The sequence below is a fragment of the Schistocerca cancellata genome, chromosome 6 (assembly GCF_023864275.1).
Source record: "Schistocerca cancellata isolate TAMUIC-IGC-003103 chromosome 6, iqSchCanc2.1, whole genome shotgun sequence".
In the NCBI taxonomy this organism is placed as follows: Eukaryota; Metazoa; Arthropoda; class Insecta; order Orthoptera; family Acrididae; genus Schistocerca; species Schistocerca cancellata.
In genome coordinates, this window is record NC_064631.1 from 200347728 (window position 1) to 200373606 (window position 25879).

General features: G+C 42.9%; 1 protein-coding gene across 1 annotated transcript in view; it reads left to right on the forward strand.

Moving 5' to 3' along the window:
• The window catches only part of LOC126191149 (uncharacterized), a 101407-nt gene that overhangs the window by 54751 nt on the left and 20777 nt on the right, over window positions 1-25879 (forward strand). The window contains exon 4 of the mRNA XM_049931905.1: window positions 7594-7802. Within this exon, the coding sequence (XP_049787862.1) occupies window positions 7594-7802 (209 nt within the window). The remainder of the gene's footprint in view (window positions 1-7593; window positions 7803-25879) is intronic.

The following is a 25879-nucleotide window of genomic DNA, read 5'->3' on the forward strand; positions in this document are numbered from 1 at the left end:
ACATTGGCGGTAAGTCTAAAGAAACTGGTGCACCTGTCTAATATTGTGTAGGGCCACCGCGGGCACGCAGAAGTGTCGCAGCACGACGTGGCATGGACTCGACTAATGTCTGAAGTAGAGCTGGAGGGAACTGACACCGTGAATCGTGCAGCGCTGTCCATAAATCTGTAAGCACGTTGCAAGTCTGGTGGCCATCGGAAGTCTTTAAACTCAGAAGAGTGTTCCTCGAGTCACTCTGTAGCAATTCTGGACGTGTGGGGTGTCGCATTGTCCTGCTGGAATTGCCCAAATCCGTCGGAATGCACGTTGGACCTGAATGGATGCAGGTGATCACACATGATGATTAGGTACGTGTCACATGGCAGAGCCGTATCTAGACGTTTCAGGGGTCCCATATCGCTCCAACTGCCCACTCCCCACACCATTACAGAGCCTCCACCAACCTGAACAGTCTCCTGTTGACATGCAGGGTCCACGGATTCATGTAGTTGTCTCCATACCCGCACACGTCCATGCGCTCAATTCAATTTGAAACTAGAGTCCTCCGACCAGGCCACACGTTTCCAGTCATCAACAGTCCAATGTCGATGTTGACAGGAACAGGTGAGGCGTAAAGCTTTGTGTGATGCGATCATCAATTTGTTTATCAAAAGCCGGATTTTGTACTTTCTTCAACACGTTTTAGTGTCTCTGAGAGTCAACACTAGCCTGAAGCCTGCGTGTCAAAATAAATTGCCTCCCTGATGGCCAGCAACTACACTATGTAGACAGATGATTCAGGCGGCGGTGCAAACGTTTAGTATTTTTTATCGCATCGTTGTCACTGTAGAGGTGTATCTTGGGAAGCGAGGAGAGGATGTTGGCTGGTAGCAGGTATCTTCTTTGTATAACGGAAACTGCTTGCATGTATTATTTGGTTCTTTACTCATAAAAGGAGAAAATCAGTTAACTCAAGATACTTCAGGTGTTATGGTACAAGCTTTCCGTGACAGACGATGTTAGCCTCGACGCTGATGAAGTACATGTCCACTGTACACACTACTCTACTCGCTATGTGCTACCTGCGACTTCTGCGATTGCAAGTGAGACTGATGTGTCGGTGACTCCCTGGATGACAGACTGGAAATGACTGGTCCCGCCGGCCGGTGTGGCCGTGCGGTTCTAGGCGCTTCAGTCTGGAACCGCGTGACCGCTACGGTCGCAGGTTCGAATCCTGCCTCGGGCATGGGTGTGTGTGATGTCCTTAGGTTAGTTAGGTTTAAGCAGTTCTAAGTTCTAGGCGACTGATGACCTCAGTAGTTAGGTCGCATAGTGCTCAGAGCCGTTTGAATTATTTTTGACTGGTCCCTCCAGTCCGCAGCGGCGATCTAAATAGTGATGGCCGAGAGGGCGTTGGCGGCGCACTTCTCGCAAGTTTGTCTTTGGCCTCTACAAGCTTCTCGAAACCTCTTTGCCGCTTGGTGTGCTGGCACCAGGTTACACCAGTACATGGTATGTCGCTAGAGAGGCTGGAGATGGCGTAACCCACATCTACCTCACTTTTAGAGCTATTTGCATAAATGAAAGCGTGCTGTGGCCAACATTGGGTAGGGAAGTGCTCCTGGTCTTTATTAATTTTCGTCCCCGTTCTGAAATCTGATGACAGGTACGACACTGGGGCTTTGGCGAAGAAAGTCCCAAACAGAGAGTGAAAACAAGCGTTTCGAGTCTTGCAGGACTAGCAGTAAACGATGTCTCCACCTCTCATAGTTGCGGATTAGTAAGAGACTTTTGTTCGTCTGTCTTCTGTGAGATGCCTGCGTGAGCCACCAGAACTGAACCACTGTCTTGATGGAGGCACAACAAGTATGTAAGACCGACTAAATAGAAAATTATCGGAAAATATCTGCCGACGTATGGTGAGAGGCATTGCAGACGCTTCCACCACCAGTGCGTTGGCGGTCGTTGACATCATGGTCCCAAGACCAAGACGAAGCAACCTGTAATGGAGGACATTGAGTTTACACAATGTCGATTTCGTCGCGTTGCCACACGCGATGCCGCCATAATCGAAGGCAGGGAGGATCAAGACCTGATACATAATTAAGACGACTGTTAGTTTTGCTCCCCACCATAGTCTAGCAAGCATCCGCAATATATTCGCAGTGTGTTCCACCTTATCCATGAGATACGCAGCACAGCAACACGCCTTGTCCAAGTCAGTTTGCAGACGAAGTAGACAGCAAGTAGCTTAGCGCGTGCCTCAACAGGAAGGTTCTAGGGGAAAAATTTTAGTTCTCTTGGAAAGTAATTACTTCGTTTTCTCGTGGATGGGTATTATTTAGTTCCGTGTAATGGACGTAGAGGAGTTATTGGCAAAGCTTAAACGGGTTGTAAATCGCGCTCACGAGAAATACGTGCAGAGTAAGTGGATGAAGAGCGGAAGAGACCCGCCGTGGGAAATTCTGAGGAAGCAAATGCTATTGCATTCTCAGTTCAAAAGAGAAGATGCAAGTGATGACAGGCAAACGTTAGTACAGATTCCGCTGCCTTTAAGGGGGGTAAGACGTCAAACGGGCCAACTTGGAGCAGGAGAGGCATCACAGGACATTTTGATTTCCAGTGTCTATACTTTTACAAATAAATTCATAAAACTTTGTCAGCGTCACCAGGAAGGATTCAGGATTCAAACTCATTGCAGTGGAAGTTCGAAAACATAACAAAATAATTTTTTTTACGTGTGAAATTTCATCATTTTTTCACTTACTAATGGCTGCATTTGTTGCTATAGGTACACTTTTCTTCATAACTTACAGACATTCTTCGATGAATTTTGCACAGCATACATACCATACTTTTAGGTGTATGAAACTCTAGAATTTATTTAATTTATGAAAAAACGAATGGTCTGTTGTATTTTAAACTTCATGTTTAGAAAAAACACAAATTATGTAGTTAATTACCTCAATTTTTACCACAGTTTTTAATAGATTTGGAAAATTCTAGAGTTTCATACACCTCATCGAAGAATGCTGCCATTAGTAAGTGAAAAAAATGATGAAATTTTACATGTAAAAAAATTATTTCGTTATGTTTTCGAACTTCCACTGCTATGAGTGTGAATTCTGAATCCTTCCTGGTCATGCTGACAAAGTTTTATGAATTCATTTGTAAAAGTATAGACAGTGGAAATTAAAATGTCCTGTGGTGCCTCTCCTGCTCCAAGTCGGCACGTTTGACGTCCTACCCCCCCCCCCCCCCCCCCCCTTAATAAGAGCTATGCCAGAAATACACAACTACCATCGCCGTACCTTGACAATAGATCTAGTCGAGAACCCGCGAAAATTCGGATCTACATAAAATCCCGGGGTGGGTCGAAGGCTTCTCTCCAGTCACTCGTTGACAAGCCTGGCGCGGCAATAGAAGATAGTAAAAGAAAAACTGAAGTTTTAAATTTTGCGTTTCAAAACTCATTCTCGCATACTGGCTTTTGACCATCACATGGACTCCTCTTTGGAGGACATACTAGTAGTAACTGGCGTTCCTGGCACAGAGAAGCGGCTTCTGGCCCCTTATTTAGCCTGCACGTATCGAGGCTCTCTCGCCCAGCGCGAAGTCCCAAGCGACTGGAAAGAGCTCAGGTAACTCTTGTTGATAGGAAGTGTAAAAGAACGGACCCGGCTAAATCTTGGCATTGGTCTGGTACAGAATAAATATTGTCAGTTCAAATGCAATTAAGTAGCTTGAGATAGAAAAGCTCTCGTCCACGAATCAGCACGGTTTTAGAACGTATCGCTCATGCGAAACTCAGCTTGCCCTCAACTCACATACATTCTGCGTATTACTGCTGAAGAGCAACAGGCAGATCTCATATTCCTAGGTTTCCGAAAGCCACTGCAGACAATTAACGAAGGTACGAGCATATGGAATAGATTCCCAGATACGTGAGTTGGTCGAAGACTTCTTACGTAAATGAATGTCTGAAAGAACAGACACCACGCGGAAACCGCAACTGTGACACATTTTTTGTAAACTGAAGGTAGAGGGGGGAGAAAGGAAAGAAAAGGAAATGACAATATCACCTGTTTCTGGACTTTATGCGGTATCACTGGCGACAACCGAAAACGTTCTGAAGTAATAGAACCCAGTGTATTGTATAACGGTAGTAGGATTCATTATGAATATAAAAGTAGGAGAAAGAGTGCTTTATTGTGAACAGTTCAGTGATTATTGACAGAATCGACAGCAAACCAACACTGACAACGATAGTCCAGGTATACATGCCGACGTCGTAAGCTGAAGGTGAAGAGATAGAGAAAGTGTATGAGGGTAGTGAAAGGGTAATGTTATTGTTGTGGTCTTCAGTCCTGAGAATGGTTTGATGCAGCTCTCCATGCTACTCTATCCTGTGCAAGCTTCTTCATCTCCCAGTACCTACTGCAGCCTACATCCTTCTGAATCTGCTTAGTGTATTCATCTCTTGGTCTCCCTCTACGATTTTTACCCTCCACGCTGCCCTCCAGTACTAAATTGGTGATCTCTTGATGCCTCAGAACATGTCCTACCAACCGATCCCTTCTTCTAGTCAAGTTGTACCACAAAAAACCTCTTCTCCCCAATTCTATTCAATACCTCCTCATTAGTTATATGATCTACCCATCTAATCTTCAGCATTCTTCTGTAGCACCACATTTCGAAAGCTTCTATTCTCTTCTTGTCTAAACTGTTTATCGTCCATGTTTCACTTCCATACATGGCTACACTCCATACAAATACTTTCAGAAACGACTTCCTGACACTTAAATCAATACTCGATGTTAACAAATTTCTCTTCTTCAGAAACGCTTTCCTTGCCATTGCCAGTCTACATTTTATATCCTCTCTACTTCGACCATCTTCAGTTATTTTGCTCCCTAAATAGCAAAACTCCTTTACTACTTTAAGTGTCTCATTTCCTAATCTAGTTCCCTCAGCATCACCCGACTTAATTCGACTGCGTTCCATTATATTCGTTTTGCTTATGTTGATGTTCATCTTATACCCTCCTTTCAAGACACTGTCCATTCCGTTCAACTGCTCTTGCAAGTCCTTTGCTGTCTCTGGCAGAATTACAATGTCATCGGCGAACCTCAAAGTTTGTATTTCTTCTCCATGGATTTTAATACCTACTCCGAACTTTTCTTTTGTTTCCTTTACTTCTTGCTCAATAAACAGATTGAATAGCATCGGGGAGAGGATACAACCCTGTCTCACTCCCTTCCCAACCACTGCTTCCCTTTCATGTCCCTCGGCTGTTATCACTGCCATCTGGTTTCTGTACAAATTGTAAATAGCCTTTCGCTCCCTGTATTTTACCCCTGCCATCTTCAGAATTTGAAAGAGAGTATTCCAATCAACATTGTCAAAAGCTTTCTCTAGGTCTACCAATGCTAGAAACGTAGGTTTGCCTTCCCTTAATCTTTCTTCTAAGATATGTCGCAGGGTCAGTATTGCCTCACGTGTTCCAACATTTCTACGGAATCCAAACTGATCATCCCCAAGGTCGGCTTCTACCAGTTTTTCCAAACGGTTGTAAAGAATTCGCGTTAGTAATCGAAACGGTAATACAGTACGTAAATGGGGGTGAAAATCTAGTAGTCACGTGGGACTGGAATGCAGTCGTTGGGGAAAGAGTAGAAGAAACGGTTACAGGAGAATATGGGCTTGGGACAAGGAATGAGGGAAGGGAAAGACTAACTGAGTTCTTTAATAAATTTCAGCTAGTAATAACGAAAACTCCGTTGAAGAATCACAAAAGGAGGAGCTATACGTTTTGTACGAAAGAAGGTATACCATTTGGCAACTACATTGACTGATTCTTTGAAATATGCATCTAACGCAGACAAAATTTCTTCGTAGGACAGAGTTGCTACGTCGCGTCGGGGAAATAATTTCACTATCACACGGTACATTTGGACGCCGACGGAGGAAAGGAGAAAAGGCTGCTGCTCATTACCTCGAATTCTGTAGGCGGCGAGATGGAATCCAAATTGGCGTGACCACTCCGTCCAGCTTTCCAGTGCCGCATCAAAAGGACGAAAAGGTGGTCCAACTGCGTGTTGTAGCTGCGTGAGCGGTGGAGCGGCGGCTGCCGCGTCATTTTGCAGTGCACGTTGACCCTGGACGAGCTGTCCAAGGGCATCCAATAAGGCCTGCATCTGCTGATTCTGCAAGCGATAAAATTCGGACAGTACATCTGGAGATTGTGGCGAAGCCATGACACAAGTAATTTAGGAAAATCAATACGATCGTAAAATCCTCGTCGTCAATTTGTTGTGACTTGGCAAGACAGCCAAGCCACGATGATTGCTAGCCGAAAGGCACGCATTTAAGCTCACGCAGGCTGGCGTGAGGTCTGGAACAGGACAATGTAATTAATATAGCCAATAAGGTACGTTGCTGCTGGAATACTTAACTTTAATCCATAATTGGTGTACATCGGTCTGGCGGTACAGGCATCACAAGATAAATAGCAAATGATAATGGCGCCTTGCTAGGTCGTAGCAAATGACGTAGCTGAAGGCTATGCTAACTATCGTCTCGGCAAATGAGAGCGTAATTTGTCAGTGAACCATCTTTAGCAAAGTCGGCTGTACAACTGGGCGAGTGCTAGGAAGTCTCTCTAGACCTGCCGTGTGGCGGTGCTCGGTCTGCAATCACTGACAGTGGCGACACGCGTGTCCGTCGTATACTAATAGACCGCGGCCGATTTAAAGGCTACCACCTAGCAAGTGTGGTGTCTGGCGGTAACACCAGAAGAATCACTCGGCAGTCAGCTTCAAATCTAGTTCTCTAAATTTAAAGGAAGACATGGAAGCAATTCAGAAGCGGGGTGCTGGATATGTTACCAGTAGGTTCGATGAACACGAAAGTGTTATGAAGGTGACTTGGGAACTGCAATGGGAATCTCTAAAGGGGACGATATGATCTTTTCGAGGAACACTATTTAGAAAATTTAAAGGTTACTGCTGAAGGATTGTAATGCCCCCAACGTTCGTTTCGCTTAAGGACAACGAAGATAAGGTAAGAGAAATTAGGACCCATATGGAGGCATATAGATAGCCTTTTTTCCCTCATATTTGTGAGAGGATCAGGAAAGGACATGGAAGGTAGGAGACGAGGAACTGGCAGAAGTGAAGCTGTGAGGAGGGGGCGTGAGTCGTGCTTGGGTAGCTCAGTTGGTAGAGCACTTGCCCGCGAAAAGCAAAGGTCCCGAGTTAGAGTCTCGGTCCGGCACACAGTTTTAATCTGCCAGGAAGTTTCATATTAGCGCACACTCCGCTGCAGAGTGAAAATCTCATCCAGGGAAGGACATGACTGCTAGTGGTATAACGTAGCCTACGTTCAGCGCTATACGACGGCTTGCTGTGTATGTATGTAGATGTAGGTGTAACATCCTCACATCTGCATACGACAGAAAACGCAATACATCTTCCAGGAGGTTTCAGATTAACGCGCACTCCCCAGCTGAGTGAAAATTCATTCTAGACCTTTATAAATTCATGCATACACTGTACAATACCATTTCACATGCTAATTTTATTTATTTCTAACGTTTAAACTTGTATGTTGCAGGCGACCGCTGTTGAATCATCAGCTACTAGCCTATCACGAGCGGTACCTCTCCTTTCATGACGAGCTTAGTGCACTATGCGAGCAGCAACATCCGAAGTCATCACAAATGTTCGCTCTCGCCGACGCACTGTACTCCCTTTGTCGTAACAACTGGATCGAAACAGCTCGGATATTTAACGAAGGCAATTCATCCCATATCTACACAGTAGGTAAGTTTATCACTGGGACTGATCATTTCATATTAATTCACTGATGACTTTCCACTGCGTTCTAACTGGAGGTGTGAATTTCAAAAATCTGTTTGGGTACCTAGTTTAGGATCTTCCGTCATTTTCAATGCCACGCAAGATAATTTCTGATGCTAACTACTTCAACACAACGGATTACTGGTTCGTGTACTACACAGGCTACAACAAAACAGTTGTAATTTGTGCAGAGAATATAAAAACAAGCAGTTATTAATGTGATAACAATTTCACAGTTGCACCGTTTTGCCACCAGGGAGGTTTCGACACTACTGACGTTCTGAGACGGTGTTCAAAGTGCCGTGTGATGAATGTTGTTCTAAAGATGTTACTCAAAACGTCGTACGATTACAATAATGCACAACTTCCATCTCCGTGCTAATGATTGTCTGCCACGCTCAGAACAACCAAGTGTTCACGAATAATGGCTGCAGCTTCAGGCAAGCGTTCAGGGATCCCTTCTGGAATGCGTGTCGGATTCTCGCACACCAGACGCTTCGCGTCTCTCCACAAAAATAAATCCGTAGGAGCTGAACAACATCTCCAAAACAACGTTCAACACATTGAAAATTAAACACCACGTCTGAACATCACTGTCGTCAAAATCTTTGTGGATTCAGAGAGAGGAAACGATTCACATGTGAAAATTGTGTCAGATAAAAAAGTACTTCTTTTCGTATCCGCTAAACACTCTAAAATTTACAATATTTAGTGTTTTTGATACCACAAATATGGTATGTTTTACAATGAGAACTTGAGTCTGTAACGCAACTGCTACAGAAGGAAAGTAATACTTTGTTAATGTTGTAATCAGTGTAGCGCTCTAAATTTCTCTTACATCAGATGTGTATAACGTTACCCATAATTTTTCTTTTTTGTGAATAATATTTCGATCTTTTAATTGAATGGTTAGTTGTAGAAGGCAAACTGTCAGTATTGGTCTTATGAATATTAATACCATGAACTGTAATAAGACTCTGAAAACTCTGTTGACAATAGCATTGGTGGTAAAGAATTACTTTCAGCTCACTCTCAATGCGATGCGTGCAAGCGAGAGAGTCATGCGCGATACACGGCACTGTACGGTATACGTGGTCGCACAGTACGTAAAACTTACAGCCCTCCAGTCTGTGGCGAGGGGACTCTTGAGGGGCGGAGTGTATGGCGGGGGAGGGCGGGGGAGGGATGGGGGGCAGGCGCCAGCCAGGTGGATGTGCGAAGGTGTAAAGGTTCGCCACACTCGCGCGGCTGACTGCGTGACCCGTATGAACCCCATCCGAACAGACCTTGAATGTTCAACGGTACCGACCGACCGCCGTGTCATCCTAAGCCCACAGGTGTCAGTGGGTGCAGATATGGAGGGGCATGTCCCCAGCACACTACTCTTCCCGCCGTTGGTTGTTTTCCAGACCGGAGAAGCTACTTCCCCATCAAGTAGCTCCACAATTGGCCTCGCAAGGGCTGAGTGCAGCCCATTTGTCAATAGCGCTTGGCAGAGCGGCCGGTCACCCGTCCAAGTGCTAGCCAAGCCCGACAGCGGTTAATCCGACGGGAACCGGTGTTACCACAGCGGTAAGGCCGCTGGCACGCGCAGACTCGTATCACACACACACACACACACACAATCTGTCCTAGTCATGAACACACACACTCGCACACACACACACGCACACACAAACTGTCCTAGTCATGAACACACACACACACACACACACACACACACACACTCGTGTGTGTGTGTGTGTGTGTGTGTGTGTGTGTGTGTGTGTTCATGAGTAGTTCAGACAGTAACTGCCGTCAAACAATTTAAACATTAAGAACTTCCAGAAAGGCAGACAGATACATTAGTAAAAGACGTTTTGCGCTACTTTAGCTCTCAGCAGGCATTTGGATAAGAAATGAAGCCAGTGCCACTGTCCATTAACAAAGTAGTTTATATTACAGATACGATGTGTTATAATTGCTATTCTGTCGCAAGTCTTCGCCACTCTTTGCTTACATGTACTGTACCTTCTACAATTTTTCATGGACCGAATTGTGACGTATTGTGAGGCCAATCCACTCATTTTGTCTTCGATTATTTTTTCTAAAGTCGCTAGTATCTGGGGGACCAGAAAAACCATTATCTCCACGAAACACGCAGTTTGTAATATACGTATATTCTGGCGAGACAAAGAAGGTAGATATTTTTAGACAAACTGTCTTTTTGGTCAGCCGAATAGTGAGCCATGAAAACGTGTAGAAAAGCAGTTTGTCTGTGCTGTTGTATCGGGCATCACACCTGAAGTAGGTTCGATGCAGTTTTCTGTAGTTGTTGCACATCGGCTACTCTCTCCATTCAAGCAATCGCCGTTACAGCCCTAATAATCTGTGATCTGACACATGCACAGTGAACCGGAGCTCCATCCAAAAAATCTCTCTGTGACGTTTTTCTGAAATGTTTTCAAAGTATTTCTCTATAGCGGACTTTCGATCTCCTGTGGCTTTTAACAGAGTGATTGCACTTTGTTTCATTTCTTTCCCCCATTTATCCTAGTATCTGTATTGCACACAAAATATCTGCACATCATTGCAAATGTCGATTGTATTCGCCGTGTGCATTGATTGGAAGCAAGCTTGTTTCTTTCACTACCTTTACCTGCTGTTGAGAAAAGCAATGCCCACTTTTCGTTACGCCCTCAGGCTTGCGTTCAGCACTGCTCATATGTGATTTTCCGGCATCGATAGCCGTATGTTAACAGCGATACGCAGCAGGGTGGACATATTTGCTGATGGAGAGTTGGCCAATGTGAATGCGTGTTTGGTTTTACTGAATGCAACGGAAAAATTAAGCCACAGGAGTCGACGGCTCCATTTTGACTAAGTACTCATGAAATATCCCCAAACAAATTCCGAAATTTTGTCAGTGTTCTTTGGAGACTAGGCCCCTTGATGACTTCCTCCCTCATTACATAAACTACTATTTTCAGCAACGAATGCTAACGTACTATGTGGCGAAAAACTCTGTCTCTTCCATTTTTCACGTATTTTGTTATTATTTATTTATTCTTTGTCTTTGCAGGACTTCTTCATTCTTTGCTCGACCATTCTATCTGTCTATAGTGTGCCAGATTCAAGACGATTTCTAATCGTTCCATTTCTGTCTTTGTAATTGTTTTATACGAGTAGCTTCTTGTCTGGTAGACAGTCACACCGCTGAAATGAAAACGGGGGAGTGTATCTACCGTGAACCCTGCCCCTGGAAAAATTAAGTATCATTGCAGGCAATCGATTTCGTCTCTGCTTGCGGAGCAACAGGGATTGTAGGCCGATTAATTGAGAAACTGAGGAGATGGACAGGTGATGCACTATACAAAGGAAAACGTTATCATTGGGAAATTCAAACGTATCAGAGCCAGGATATTTTAATTGCTAAGAACAGCCATACAGCAATGAGGTTTCCGCCAATAACTTACTACAGACAACAATAAGCAACACACTGTCACTTAAAGTGAATACATTAGTTAATTGTTAGTAGTTTGTAACTTTCTAAGCAAGTAGCGGTTACACAGTTAGGGTGAACGTGTCGTTACTCTGGAAGCTAACTCTAGCCTCTGCATGTTGATACCGTTAGTACAGAATCAATGGGACTTTAGGGCAAAATTGCTGACATCAGCATCAGCATTCCATAAACTGATGACATCGGCAACAACTGCACATGCATCATGCATAAAGTGTTGTAAGATAGTCTGAAAATATAAAACAATGATACCATATGTGGGGCGGCGAGTAACTTGTGAAAATTAAAATAATTGCTGTATAAATGCTTGCATGTTGAATCAGTTTCAGGCTTTTAGAATGTTGTTAATGCTGTCTTTCGCCGTTCTCAACACTGGCTCTCTATTTACTTATTAGCACCCAGAAAGTGATTTAACAAAACGTGGAGCCTGTAATTAGAGTTCCTAGTGCCCACTTCATCTGAGAATACCATTATAGCTGCAGCTTATAGCTCTGAGGAATTAGGAGATTGTCCGGGATTTCTAATCAAAAACGATTTTCCAAAATAGTTGAGTATATTCTGAAATTCACTGATAACAAACACAAGTATCCCTACAACCTAACTAACAGAGCAGTTCAGAGTCTAATGCGCTGATGCAACTATAAATGTCCGAATTAAATGTTAAAAAGAATGCTCGCCCAAATTTGATGAGAATATTTCATCAAACGCCACGCTAAATAATTGATAGAATGTCTGTCCCGCGACGGCACGTGAAAATACGACAATACGCCAACTGAGGCTAGATAATGAAAATCATCCCAGAATTAACCCTTCACTTGAAATGCTTTCACGGTTCCGCATATCTCTAGTAACTTAATACGGCACCCGAGGCTGTTTGTAGCAGTGATACCGATGCGACGCCACTCCTGACACAGATGGCGTGCTATTTAGCGTCTGGAGAGAACTGGGGCCTTCCTTCCTCGCGCAGCGTTCTTATATATATAGCCGCGGTGCGGACGGCTAAGGGAACGCCTGATCAAATCGGCTCTCCCAACTAGCCGCTGGGCTAGTAACGCACCACTTCAAGTTACATAATAATTTATAGCTTCTTTTGCTGATGGCCGATGAAGCTCTTAATTTAAACGTGCATTCAGCACGCAGATAAGTATTGATAATAAAATTTTGACGTGGCTAAGTTAAATATTTTGGGCGAGAGAATTAATTAAATTACACTGCACGCAGTAGATGAGCTCTGAACTGGCCCTTTTGAGATCCGCTATCGCTATAATTTTATAGGTATTCAAAAGAAACTTTTCACATCTTCACAGTCATAGCGGACCTCCAACCTATTTAAATCTAAACATCCTAGCCTTATTTATTAGCCTACTTAATCTATCTTGCTTCCTTCAGTTTTGAGATGAAAACCAGAAAATCATGAATTTCCACTAAAGTCTTAATTTGTGAAATCCAAAGTACTGTTTTTATTAAATCATTATGAAAGATGAATCTAAATATAAATTTTGAAGTCTCTAGCTCTTTTCTGTTGCGCCAATGATTTTTTTAGAAAAACGTCCAAATTTCGAAAATGGCTGAAGTTATCGAACTGATATTTAACACACATTAATTTAGTATTATTCCTGACATGCTAGAAAAGTTTTAGGTCATTTGCTTGATTTTTAAGGTATTGCGCAACATTTATGACGTCAGAGCTAGTTACAGCAAACTGGCTGGCACACAATGGAAACTGATGTGAATTTACTACAGCGTGAGTAGGCTGCTTCCCTACACATAGCATACTATGGAAAATGTTAGTCAAGTAAAGACAAATATGGAAATTGGTAAAGTTTGTTATAAATCACTGACACCAGTATCGGGCATTCGTGCAATGATATCCCTCGCCCTCTCCCCAGCAGGCATAATCAGCCAGGTAGAAGGAGACAGGGAGTAAGTATTTTTCCATTTTATTTGTTACTAACAAAGTCAATTTTGTGTGAGAGCTGTAGCTAACGTTGTACTGCTTCCACGCAAGACTTCGAGAACTATTGCATGTGTATTTTTTCCAGACTCGTTAGTCTATTGCAATTGATTAATAACATTATGACATTTTGTGTTTATATTTTGGTTTTGATGTTGTTGTTACACCTCCCATTTTGGTGCTGGAATTTAGAAGCAATATGAGAGAGGTAGACAGTGACCTGTATCCCACGAGATGTACGTTATGTAATTTGGACAATCACCATGCCCTGGAGTGCCATCAGTGTACACGGCAGGCAGTCTACACAATATGTGGAAATCAAGGCCACCTAGAAAGTGAATGCAGCGAATTCGTGTGGCTGGCACTGCAAAGAGGAAAGAAGTGATAGCAGATGTAATTTATGATGTGTACGTATTGCGTATTAACGATATATGTATGTAAATAAAATATATCCAACATTTTCTTTTATCTTCACACACACACACACACACACACACACACACACACACACACACACACACTCGGCATAATTGCAGTGTGTGCTCTGGTCTGGAATAACACCAGTGTTACATCATGACAGGAAAGGAAAATGGTCGATTTGGGAGAATTTTGGGAAGTGTGGCTACTCTATAAAGGAGATCACATATAGGCCACAAATGCAACCTACTCTTGAGGACTGCTGGAGTGTTTCGGATCTTCACGTGGTCGGATTAACAGAAGACATCAAAGCAGTTCAAAGGTGGGCTGCTAGATATTTTACGGTTAGGTTCAAAGAACATACATGTATTATGGGAATGCTTTATGAACTACAACGGGAATCCCTGAAGGGAAGGCGACGTTCTCTTCGAGGAATGCTATTGGGGAAGATGAATGCAGAACCAGTACACTGCCGTCGAAGTACATTATGCGTAAGGACGACAAAGATAAGATACGAGAAGTTAGGGTTCATATGGAAGCATATAAACAGTCTCTTTATCTCTCATTCTATTTGCGAGGAAATGACTAGTTGTGGTATAACATACGCTTCACGACGCACCGTACGTTGGCTTGCGGAGTATGTATGTAGAGCTAGATAGATGTAACATATGCTACAATTACGCCACACAAATGTCATACATATATTGCACATATATAACGCATAAAGCGTACTAAGATAGTCTGACAATATAACACAATCGTACCCTAACATACTCTTCGAAATGTGAGTCAAGTGGAGATAAAAATAAAAATTGGTAAAGTTTGTTGTAAAAATTGGTAATCTGGCGGGACTCCCAAACTGTAAACTGGTAAAAATACGCCAAAATGCAGGGGTATCAACCAAACAATTAAGCACTCTATTCAGATCTGTGTGTATCTTCCTGGTAAAATTGATAGTATATGCCAAATACCGATGAACAAGCCAAAAAATTAACCACTTTATGCAGATATGTGTGTGTCTGCCTTTTGTGCAAATGCATTCATTCTTGCAGAAAAAGATTTGTGTAATGTAAATTATTAACTGCTCAACGTTAATGCACACTCCTGGAAATGGAAAAAAGAACACATTGACACCGGTGTGTCAGACCCACCATACTTGCTCCGGACACTGCGAGAGGGCTGTACAAGCAATGATCACACGCACGGCACAGCGGACACACCAGGAACCGCGGTGTTGGCCGTCGAATGGCGCTAGCTGCGCAGCATTTGTGCACCGCCGCCGTCAGTGTCAGCCAGTTTGCCATGGCATACGGAACTCCATCGCAGTCTTTAACACTGGTAGCATGCCGCGACAGCGTGGACGTGAACCGTATGTGCAGTTGACGGACTTTGAGCGAGGGCGTATAGTGGGCATGCGGGAGGCCGGGTGGACGTACCGCCGAATTGCTCAACACGTGGGGCGTGAGGTCTCCACAGTACATCGATGTTGTCGCCAGTGGTCGGCGGAAGGTGCACGTGCCCGTCGACCTGGGACCGGACCGCAGCGACGCACGGATGCACGCCAAGACCGTAGGATCCTACGCAGTGCCGTAGGGGACCGCACCGCCACTTCCCAGCAAATTAGGGACACTGTTGCTCCTGGGGTATCGGCGAGGACCATTCGCAACCGTCTCCATGAAGCTGGGCTACGGTCCCGCACACCGTTAGGCCGTCTTCCGCTCACGCCCCAACATCGTGCAGCCCGCCTCCAGTGGTGTCGCGACAGGCGTGAATGGAGGGACGAATGGAGACGTGTCGTCTTCACCGATGAGAGTCGCTTCTGCCTTGGTGCCAACGATGGTCGTATGCGTGTTTGGCGCCGTGCAGGTGAGCGCCACAATCAGGACTGCATACGACCGAGGCACACAGGGCCAACACCCGGCATCATGGTGTGGGGAGCGATCTCCTACACTGGCCGTACACCACTGGTGATCGTCGAGGGGACACTGAATAGTGCACGGTACATCCAAACCGTCATCGAACCCATCGTTCTACCATTCCTAGACCGGCAAGGGAACTTGCTGTTCCAACAGGACAATGCACGTCCGCATGTATCCCGTGCCACCCAACGTGCTCTAGAAGGTGTAAGTCAACTACCCTGGCCTGCAAGATCTCCGGATCTGTCCCCCATTGAGCATGTTTGGGACTGGATGAAGCGTCGTCTCACGCGGTCTGCACGTCCAGCACGAACGCTGGTCCAACTGAGGCGCCAGGTGGAAATGGCATGGCAAGCCGTTCCACAGGACTACATCCAGCATCTCTACGATCGTCTCCATGGGAGAATAGCAGCCTGCATTGCTGCGAAAGGTGGATATACACTGTACTAGTGCCGACATTGTGCATGCTCTGTTGCCTGTGTCTATGTGCCTGTGGTTCTGTCAGTGTGATCATGTGATGTATCTGACCCCAGGAATGTGTCAATAAAGTTTCCCCTTCCTGGGACAATGAATTCACGGTGTTCTTATTTCAATTTCCAGGAGTGTAGGTCTTCGTCCAAGAACTGATCACAATGTAGCCTGTGCTAAAAAGTATCTGGATGATCTGAATTTGTTTTCAGTCGTTGTTGCGCTCAGCCTGTATCTGTAGAACTGCACAGCTCTTACTTAGGCAATTTGCTCTCTCTGTTTTTGCTGTATGTTATTTGCACATAGTAGTTTCCAGACATCATCTTTGTTTACAAAATGTAACAATTTATATGTGATGTATTATGACAGAGAAAGTAGCAAGTGACCACTGAAGGTATTCTATTTAAGTTATTTTATTTTCACATTTACATTCTTTTCGTTTTTAGTCAAAACCTCCCCAAAACCCCGTTCTGAAATTGTGATTTCTTTCTCCACAAGACAGTGCCACAGGTTACCCCAAAGTCGTACAGAACCCACATATACAGGGTGTCCCATTTATCTTGACCACCCTAAATCGCTATTTGCCCAGATGCAAATTACAAAATCTTTCAAGCAAATATTCTTTAGCCGTCAGTGGGACATCAATCAGCATGATTGACTTCGTTGTAGCTGTGTTTTTTGCAAACATATGAACAGCGGTATGACCTTTATAAATGACACCATGTATTTTTTATTCGATAATTCATTTCCTCTCCTAGAGAACTATTGAAAAATGTATCACAGTGTACCATTCACTGCAACATAACGTTATTAATTACATAACACAACACTAACTTTGAGCCTGGGATCACAAACTCGACCACTTGCTGGAGTTGTCAGAAAACAAAAGCAAACCAAGTAAAAACATAACACAAAATTGACTTTGACTCTCCTGTACCATTGCCCAGCAGTAGAATATTCAGTGGTGCTCAAAGTGGTGATCCTAGACACCGATACACTAGTGCACTCGTTGAATGAAAGAATTATTGACTGCTTCCAGTGTTGCGTGCTGAAGAGAATTACAAGCAAGCACGATACGTTCCTGCATGCCCTCTGGAGTTGTTGGGATATCGAGATAGACTACGTCTTTGTTGTATCCCCACAAAAAAGTCCAGAGTATTTAAATCAGGAGACTTTGCAGGCCAAGTAAGTGTTTCTCCTCAACCAATCCATCTGGCAGGATACCTTCGGTTCAGAACAAGACGTGCGCGCAAGGCATTATGTGCTGGACATTCATCGTGATACCACATAAGCATTCTATTTCTTAGCGGCACTTCATCCAAAAAGGAGTAAGAATTCGTCCGAGGAAGTTGGCATACGCTGTGCCGTTTAGACTACCACTGATGAAATAAGGGCCAATAATTGTAGTACCAAGCGTCCCACACCAGACGTTAACTCTCCATTGACGCTGATGTTCCACCTGTCTAAGCCAGCGTGGGTTGTCGCTGGACCAATAACGCATGTTCCTTGTATTTACCTGTGACGTGTAAGAATGGGATGTAAACTGGTTTTAGGAATTCCAATCTCGTGTTCAAGCTGTCGTGCGCTCACATGTCGATTCATAGCAACGGAAACGAGAACAGTAACTTCGGCAGCTTCGTCTGTGCGAGTGCTACGACGATTGCGTTGTCGTGGATTGAGACTTCCCGTTTCCTGAAGTGTCACAACAAGACGAGAAAACATCCGTCGGGAAGCTGAGTTCTTGTCAGGATATCGCTCTCTGTACAGCTCCTCTGCCTGCGTAGCATTTCGCCTACCTTCAACAACAACAACAACAACAATGAAAGAAACCTTATGTCGATGCAGTTTGTAGGAAGTACAGCCTTTACTGTATGCCTACTCTACACAACGGTATTTAAAAGCATTAAACTACTGTACTAAATGTACCCGTTCGTAAGAGAACGGTACTGCAAGTACTGTTCTGCTAACTTACATTCCCCATAGATGAGTAGCATCTCTGCCTTCTCTTCGTTGGTGTACATTCTACTGACTGTTCAAATGACGATGGTTAACGGAATGACGGATGTGCATTCTTGTTATGTTTACATTAGTTCTCTGTTAACGTCAGCACATGGATGTGTTCCATTACCCCGAGTACCTGCACTAAGCGCTGGGAGCGTCAACGTCAGTGTTGTGTTATGTAATTAATAGTGTTGTGTTTCAGTGAATGGTACACTGTGATACATTTTTGAATAGGTCTTTAGGAGAGGAAATGAATTACCGAATAAAAAATGCAGGGTGCCATATAAAAAGGTCGTACTGCTGTTCATCTTTGTAAAAAACAAAACTGCAACGAAGGCAATCATGCTGATTGATGTCCTCCTGACGGCTAAGGAACATTTGCTTGAAACATTTTGTAATTTTCATCTGGACAAACAGTTATTTAGGGTGGTCAAGATAAATGGGACACCCTGTATTATATAAAGACATATAAATCAACCTGCTGATGGAAGTTTAAACCTCTGAAACTCATTTTGGACATGAATAATCAGTGACTTGCAATACCAAACGTGCGATTTCATTCAAAGAACGTTGTATCAATGTGCTCCCAAGGTGCGTGAGAATGTCGGGTAAAATGCTGTACATCCAAACTGCAGTGAAATATTTCCATCACCACTGCTGTCCCATGCTAGTGACAATTCGGCGAGCTCATCTCATGCAGTCTTATGTTTCAGAACTGATGGCAAGTTACGAACTAATGAAAGTCGAAATTGTCACTCCATTCAGTCAAATAACGTTATTCTACTCGGGAAAAAAACAACTATTGCCATATGCCCACAGCACTGCTTTCGCCATGAATGCTGTAAAGCAACCACATGGTAAAATAAATATTATCCTGTTTGAAAGCGATAATTAAGTTTCGGAATACCGAGGAAACATGTGATCTGTATCGAGACTAGTGATAAAATGCAGGGAAGCACACATGTACTCTAACCCTTATAAAAAGAACGAATTTCACTATGCGTGTTGATTCAGGGCGTCATTCTATATGGCGCGATGTCTCCTGAACCCCACAGTAATGGGAAACAGGGCAGCTGTCAGTGTGTCACTATACTATACGAGATCATATGAGCGTCTAGCAATTTTTTTGTGTGATGTCATCAGTAGCCTACCATCAAGACACGTTGGCATAATTTCGGGAATTCTATCTCTCACACACTACTGAAATATCACACCTGCCTTCTTAGAACGTAAGCAGTTTCAAACGTGGGAATAGGATTCTGGGACCACAGGTGCCCATCAGCATCCACGTCAAACACCAAACACATTGCGAAGAACATGCCTTGCATAAGGCTGTTAACACTTTGTATCTAAAAATGGCTCAAATGGTTCTGAGCACTATGGGACTTAACATCTGAGGTTATCAGTTTCCTAGAACTTAGAACTACTTGAACCTAACTAACCAAGGACATCACACACATCCATGCCCGAGGCAGGATTCGAACCTGCGACCGTAACGGACGCGCGGTTCCAGACTGAAGCGCCTAGAACCGCTCGGCCACACCGGCCGGCTACTATCTATCTGCCTAGGTGTAGTAGTAGTACCTCTAGCTCTTCTGCAGTATTTCCATATAGAACGTGCTCCATACCAGTTGAAATCTAGAAATTTTCAATTTTTGTGCTTTTCGGTTGATCTTCATCTACAGAATTTCCCCTTTCCAGTAATATATAATGTATATATATTGTAGCCTTATTTCTGGAATAACACGCTATGTGGGCGTGACTATTTTCCAAGAATCTGAACAGTTGAAGAATTGTCGCTTATTTAGGAGATGAGGATTCAAATGGATTCAGAGCAGTTGAGGAAGAGAGGCCATATTTAGAAAATGTAACTATCACTAACCGGTTCTACCCTATGGAACGCGATAGGACGGCCAATACTTCTCCCCGACAGAGGCTGTGACACTTGAAAACTGAAAACAAGGGAAAGAAATTCGAAGATGGCAGAGGATTAGAAAAATAGACTCACAGAATCTATCATAGATAGTACCCAAAATTATTATAGCATGGTCATCAGATAAAATTTTAATAGCGTAAAAGGTATAAGAAAATCTGTATGGGCACAAGATGAACTCATTCATGGCCTATATCCTCTAGGAAGTGATTCATAGTGAAAACATAAAAAAGCACAGCAAAATGGCGAGAAATTAATTCTAAAACCAGTTATATCTTTTGTTGTAGTGGAGAGGTTGGAAGGAACTTTCAGAGATTTGTTAGGTGTAAGAGTATTGAAGAAATGTCTTTGTGTCCACTGCCAGAATACTAACTAGTCAATCAGTAGCGTAATCTGGGCCAGAATTCCCAAGACAGTGTTGATGTCAATTATCACATTGAATTTTGGAGTGTTTGATGCAGTCTCAACGTTCAATGAAGAAAATATTGCAAGGTGTGAAGTCCTGAATAGACTGCTACAAACTGTTGGTCGTTGCACAGTGAAACAAATGTTAAATTCAGATAAAAAAAAGAGTTAGGGCGTGAGAGAGAGCTATTAGAGACCTTCAAACAAGGGCAAGATGAGGAGGAAAAAGGTCATTGCAGGATGAGATGGAAGACGATGAAACAACGCATCTTGTGGTGCTGGAATTCATTGACAACTTTAATGGCTGAAACTTCCTGGCAGATTAAAACTGTGTGCCCGACCGAGACTCGAACTCGGGACCTTTGCCTTTCGCGGCAAAGGTCCCGAGTTCGAGTCTCGGTCGGGCACACAGTTTTAATCTGCCAGGAAGTTTCATATCAGCGCACACTCCGCTGCAGAGTGAAAATCTCATTCTGCTAACGTTAATGGCTGTTTCCCAGAGCTGTATTTCTTAAGACTAAAGTACTTTTCTCAGCTTCTACTTGCCAGAAGTTCAAAATGGCTCTGAGCACTATGGGACTCAACTGCTGAGGTCATTAGTCCCCTAGAACTTAGAACTAGTTAAACCTAACTAACCTAAGGACATCACAAATATCCATGCCCGAGGTAGGATTCGAACCTGCGACCGTAGCGGTTTTGCGGTTCCAGACTGCAGCGCCTTTAACCGCACGGCCACTTCGGCCGGCTGCCAGAAGTTGTTCACAACTGCAGGATAGACTAATCTGAATATTATACATATTTTAACAAAGGTGTTTTCTATTTTGTACATATCAAAGAACTTAGAGCCTTATGTACATAGAAAAACGTAGACATTTTCTTATTTTGATGTCCACTTCTTACAAAAATAATTGGTACCTCAGAACTAACGAATATTTTTAGAAATCCTTGTGTTAAACTGGCAAGAAGTATGTAACCTACAAACCACATTTTTACGAATATTTATTCCAAATAAATTCTGTTAAAAGGTACTTCTCATATGAGGGATTACCAACCTGCTCGCACCCCCTTATGTTAAACATTTTTTTTAAAAGAATTAGCGTTAAACCAGTTATTCAATCGATTTTAAACTTTCCCAAAAAGTGATATTATGTTACTTGTTAACGAGCTCTATAAGTAGATATTTTTGCATACCCCTTGGTCTTGATTCTGGCGTTTTCAGAACTTTAACAGTTTTTGCAAACAAATTACAGTTAAAAGCTGTTATTCCTTAGGTTTTAAACTCAGCAGACGTATTTGGTTGCTTTGTGTATGACTTATAGTCAGCCATATTTAGATGCGATGTAATCATACATTTTTAAGTACATTCATATGAGAATGCAGCTTTATAAACAGATTTTTGATGTGTCAGTCTCTATACTTGCAGTTTTCGATCAGTACTCCATCGTATGACTACCTATCACTGCTATTTTACTGTAAATTCTAATATCTCCCGTTGTTCAAAGAAATACGTAAATTTTGATTCCACATTTTTTTTCGTATTAGACTTTTCTTTTTCCCTATTGTAGTTTATATTCTTCCTTTGTCACAGTTGTTTAAGCCGTATACTCCTGCTTTTTTTCGTTTTCTGACATTTATGTCTTCCACTTCCAGTCTTCTTCCTTCGCATGTATAGGACATTAACCATACTTTGCGGCTTATTACCCCGCAGACAGACTGCAGGACACTATTAGAAACTACACACATCTGTTCCATAAGTTATATTTTATTGAAACTACATTGAAGTGATTGGCATATGGTGCAGCTGTAAATACAGTTTGTTGAATTTTGTACAGAGTGAAACACACATTCCATTCTCTTCCCAGCTGTATCGTTCTCCCCACATTTAGGAGCAATGTAGCCATCCTTTTTTAAAACAGATTCTTCGTATATCGCTTAATGCAGCAAACAGTCTTGATACCATTTTTCGATCAGTACTTCAGTGTCAGGCTACTTGCTGTTACTACGGCTGGCCAAAACACCAACTTCCCAGCGGTTTATTTGCTAGTGTTAAGAATAAGGAGAAAATCTAGTAAGATTTATTGCCTTTATGGTAGCAACTTTGGGAACGCAAAGAATAGCTGCCCATCTCTAGAGACCTGATTGCCTTGCTGATAAAGGTGTAGATACCTAACCGAGTCAATGTGTCTAGCAGACCTAACGCATTACCTATTAAGCGCATATAAGCTGGTTGTATGACGTCGCTTTTCGTTTCTTAATGACAGATGACTTTGACTTCACTTTGGTGTCCTCCATATCCAGTTATTTTTTTACGTCCACATAACACATTAACCGTGCTTAGGGGATTATTACCCCAGCCTACAGACTGCAGAACACTGTTAAACACCAAATACAGCTGGTCCGTAAGTTATTGATACTACATGGAAGTAGTTGGCACATAGTACAGTTATAAATGCTGTTTGTCGGTCTTTAATCATTGTCGGACACATGATCCATTCTTTTCCCTTGCTAAGCCACTACTTCTCTTGTTAGAAGTAAGTGAGCAACAACATTTAGTCTGCCACATTTAGATGCAATTATCTATGTTTTTTTAGCAGATTCAGGTGTGAATGGAGCTTTATAAAATAGATATTTTTTCATATGTCGCTTAATGCAATAAACTATTTGATTCCGACATTTTCGGTTATTACTCCAACGTATGGTTATGTGAGGTTACTATGGCTGGCAAAAGCAGTACCTTCCGGTGGTTTTCTTTGCTAGCGTTAAGCAAATGTAGTAAGAGGGCCATAAAAATGGGTTTACTTCTCTTGATAACGGATTGTCTTGCTGCCAAAGATGTAGACTCCTAAAGGAGTCACTGTAGTAAGTAGATTTAAAGAATTACCTGTTAAAGAGCTCAAATGCTCTTCAAATGGCCATGACAATACTTTTCGATGTGTTAGGTTAGTGTTCTAACGCTACAACAGAATACACTGCGTGCGTAAATGTGCTACAGTTCCAATATGTTACGCTAGCGCCATTCGTAAAAAAAAAAAAAAAAAAAAAAAAAAAAAAAACGGATTATCCGTCTTGTTTGATCAAATTTATAATTATTTATCACGTGCTTAACACATTTTGGAATATGGCATTTGTTGTCAGTGTGGTGTACTTACCAGAATTGAGTAACAGGTGTGAGGTATAATTATCACGAGAAATATGATGGAAACGTATTTGACTGGGGGGGGGGGGGTGGCAAACCAGTCTTGTGTTTACATATACGTGTGTCTGAACAACAGTCAGACTGTAACGATAGCTAATTCTGCAAATATGTGACACATTCTTCGTGGTTTATGTGGTTGCAATGCACTGCCAACACAAGAGCATCCTACAACCTACTATTCCGCATTTTGCATTCATATAGAAGGCTACTTGATACAAAAAATACATTCAGTTCTTGTATATGTGATCTGATGCTTAACAGCTTATGTGATTTGCATATGCTAAGTGGGAACGAGAGCGCACTGTGTCAAGACACATGTCGGCTACGAATTGTATCTGACATGCATCATCAAGACTAGTAGCACCTCTGTGTGTATGTGGCACTGCTGACGAGTTGAGGGACACAGGTGGAGGAGGCAGCACCTCAATGTGGAGGTGGTCAGGTGCGTGACGTCCTTGTGCCACATCAACCTTCTGTCCATGTTAATTTATAGCTAGGAACTAAGATGTAGTTCTGACATGTAAATGGATGCAGGACGAACGTTATTCTGGTATCCAGGGGGGAACATTTTCACTTTAGTTGCTCATGTGGAGGCCCATCTACAGGAGGGTAGCTTAGCTGGCAATTTCGGTGGGCATATCCTATTTGCTTAGTAGAGTTGCTATGTGATAGTGCAAGTCACGTTGCAGATACAAGGAAACTTTTTTTGTTGTAGGTATCGCTTAATTGGGCAAAGTTGTAAAAGAGGGGCAGTGGTCATGCTCTGAACTGGTTATCGACAATGCATCAGCTCTTTGGTAGGTAGTGATAGTCGGATTTTCTTTCTATTGGAGATAGTGCCCCTAATCCTAATGGAGTTGTGTTATCTTAACGATAGGCAGCCAACTAATTTTCTTATGTCGGCGTTTTGGTCTATTTCCCCACTTTCTCCTGCTGGACACACTTCACAAGGACAATGACTGGACGTGATAACGTCATTTTTTTCAATGTATCCGTTGTACAAAGTAGTACAATGCTTATTCGTCATATTTCTATGGTTAATACTGTTGTTATAAACTGAAGCTTAACACACTTACTGTGATAAGTGATTGCATTTGATACAATGTATCTTTATCTTAAGACCTTAGATCTTAGTCGCCCAGTGGGTGGAATGTCCTGACAAACTGAGTCCCACAAACGTACTTAATTAATACTGATTGCAATCACTTACTCCAAATGCATTTGTGTGTATAGGGACAGGCAGAGACTCACAGAAATGCGAGTTCAATCGAATATTTAATTTAGACTCACACAGAAGGCAGTAAAAGACGTGTTTCCTCATAGCAATGTTTTCTATCTCGAACTTAGAGTGGATTTCTGATAACAAAATACCCAAACCCCACTCCCCTCAACAAAGAACACAGACCTAGAATGGGGAGGAAATTTTGTAAGAATAGTGGAGCCCTACACTTATTCGCAGAAAGCAACACCACGTGACTGGAAAACAATTCAGGTTGTTCGGAAACTGAGTGCAGGCTATATTGGTTGGTTGGTTGGTTTGGGGAAGGAGACCAGACAGCGTGGTCATAGGTCTCATCGGATTAGGGAAGGATTGGGAAGGAAGTCGGCCGTGCCGTTTCAGAGGAACCATCCCGGCATTTACCTAGCGTGATTTAGGGAAATCACGGAAAACCTAAATCAGGATGGCCGGACGCGGGATTGAACCGTCGTCCTCCCGAATGCGAGTCCAGTGTCTAACCACTGCGCCACCCCGCTCGGTGCAGGCTATATTGAGGTATGGTGACTAGCTCTTACTCGAGTGCTGTTTAGGCAAAAACATACATTTAACGCCAGGCAGCTAATTATTTACAGTGTATCATCTTCTTCTCCAAGAATGACTGTATTTATACAGTAGCTAGATAAAAAAAAACATACACAGTTTTGCAATCGATATATCTGCATTCTGACGTATCCAGGCAATTTTTACAGTTTACAAATTTGACATCCTACGAGTTTACCAATTTTTACAACATTTATAAATTTCCAGATCTGTCGCCGCTCAACTAGCGTTTTCAGGCTATGCTATGGCGTAATTACTTTATACTGTCAAAGTATCTTACTGTGGTGCACGTATCATGTATGTGCAGTGGAGTAAAAGCATGTAATTGTGCTATATACGCTGGCATAATATGTTATGCTGGTGTAATGTCAGTGATATGCCAGTGTAAACATAGCAGATCACCAAGCATATTGCGCGTGCGCGTGCGCGCGCG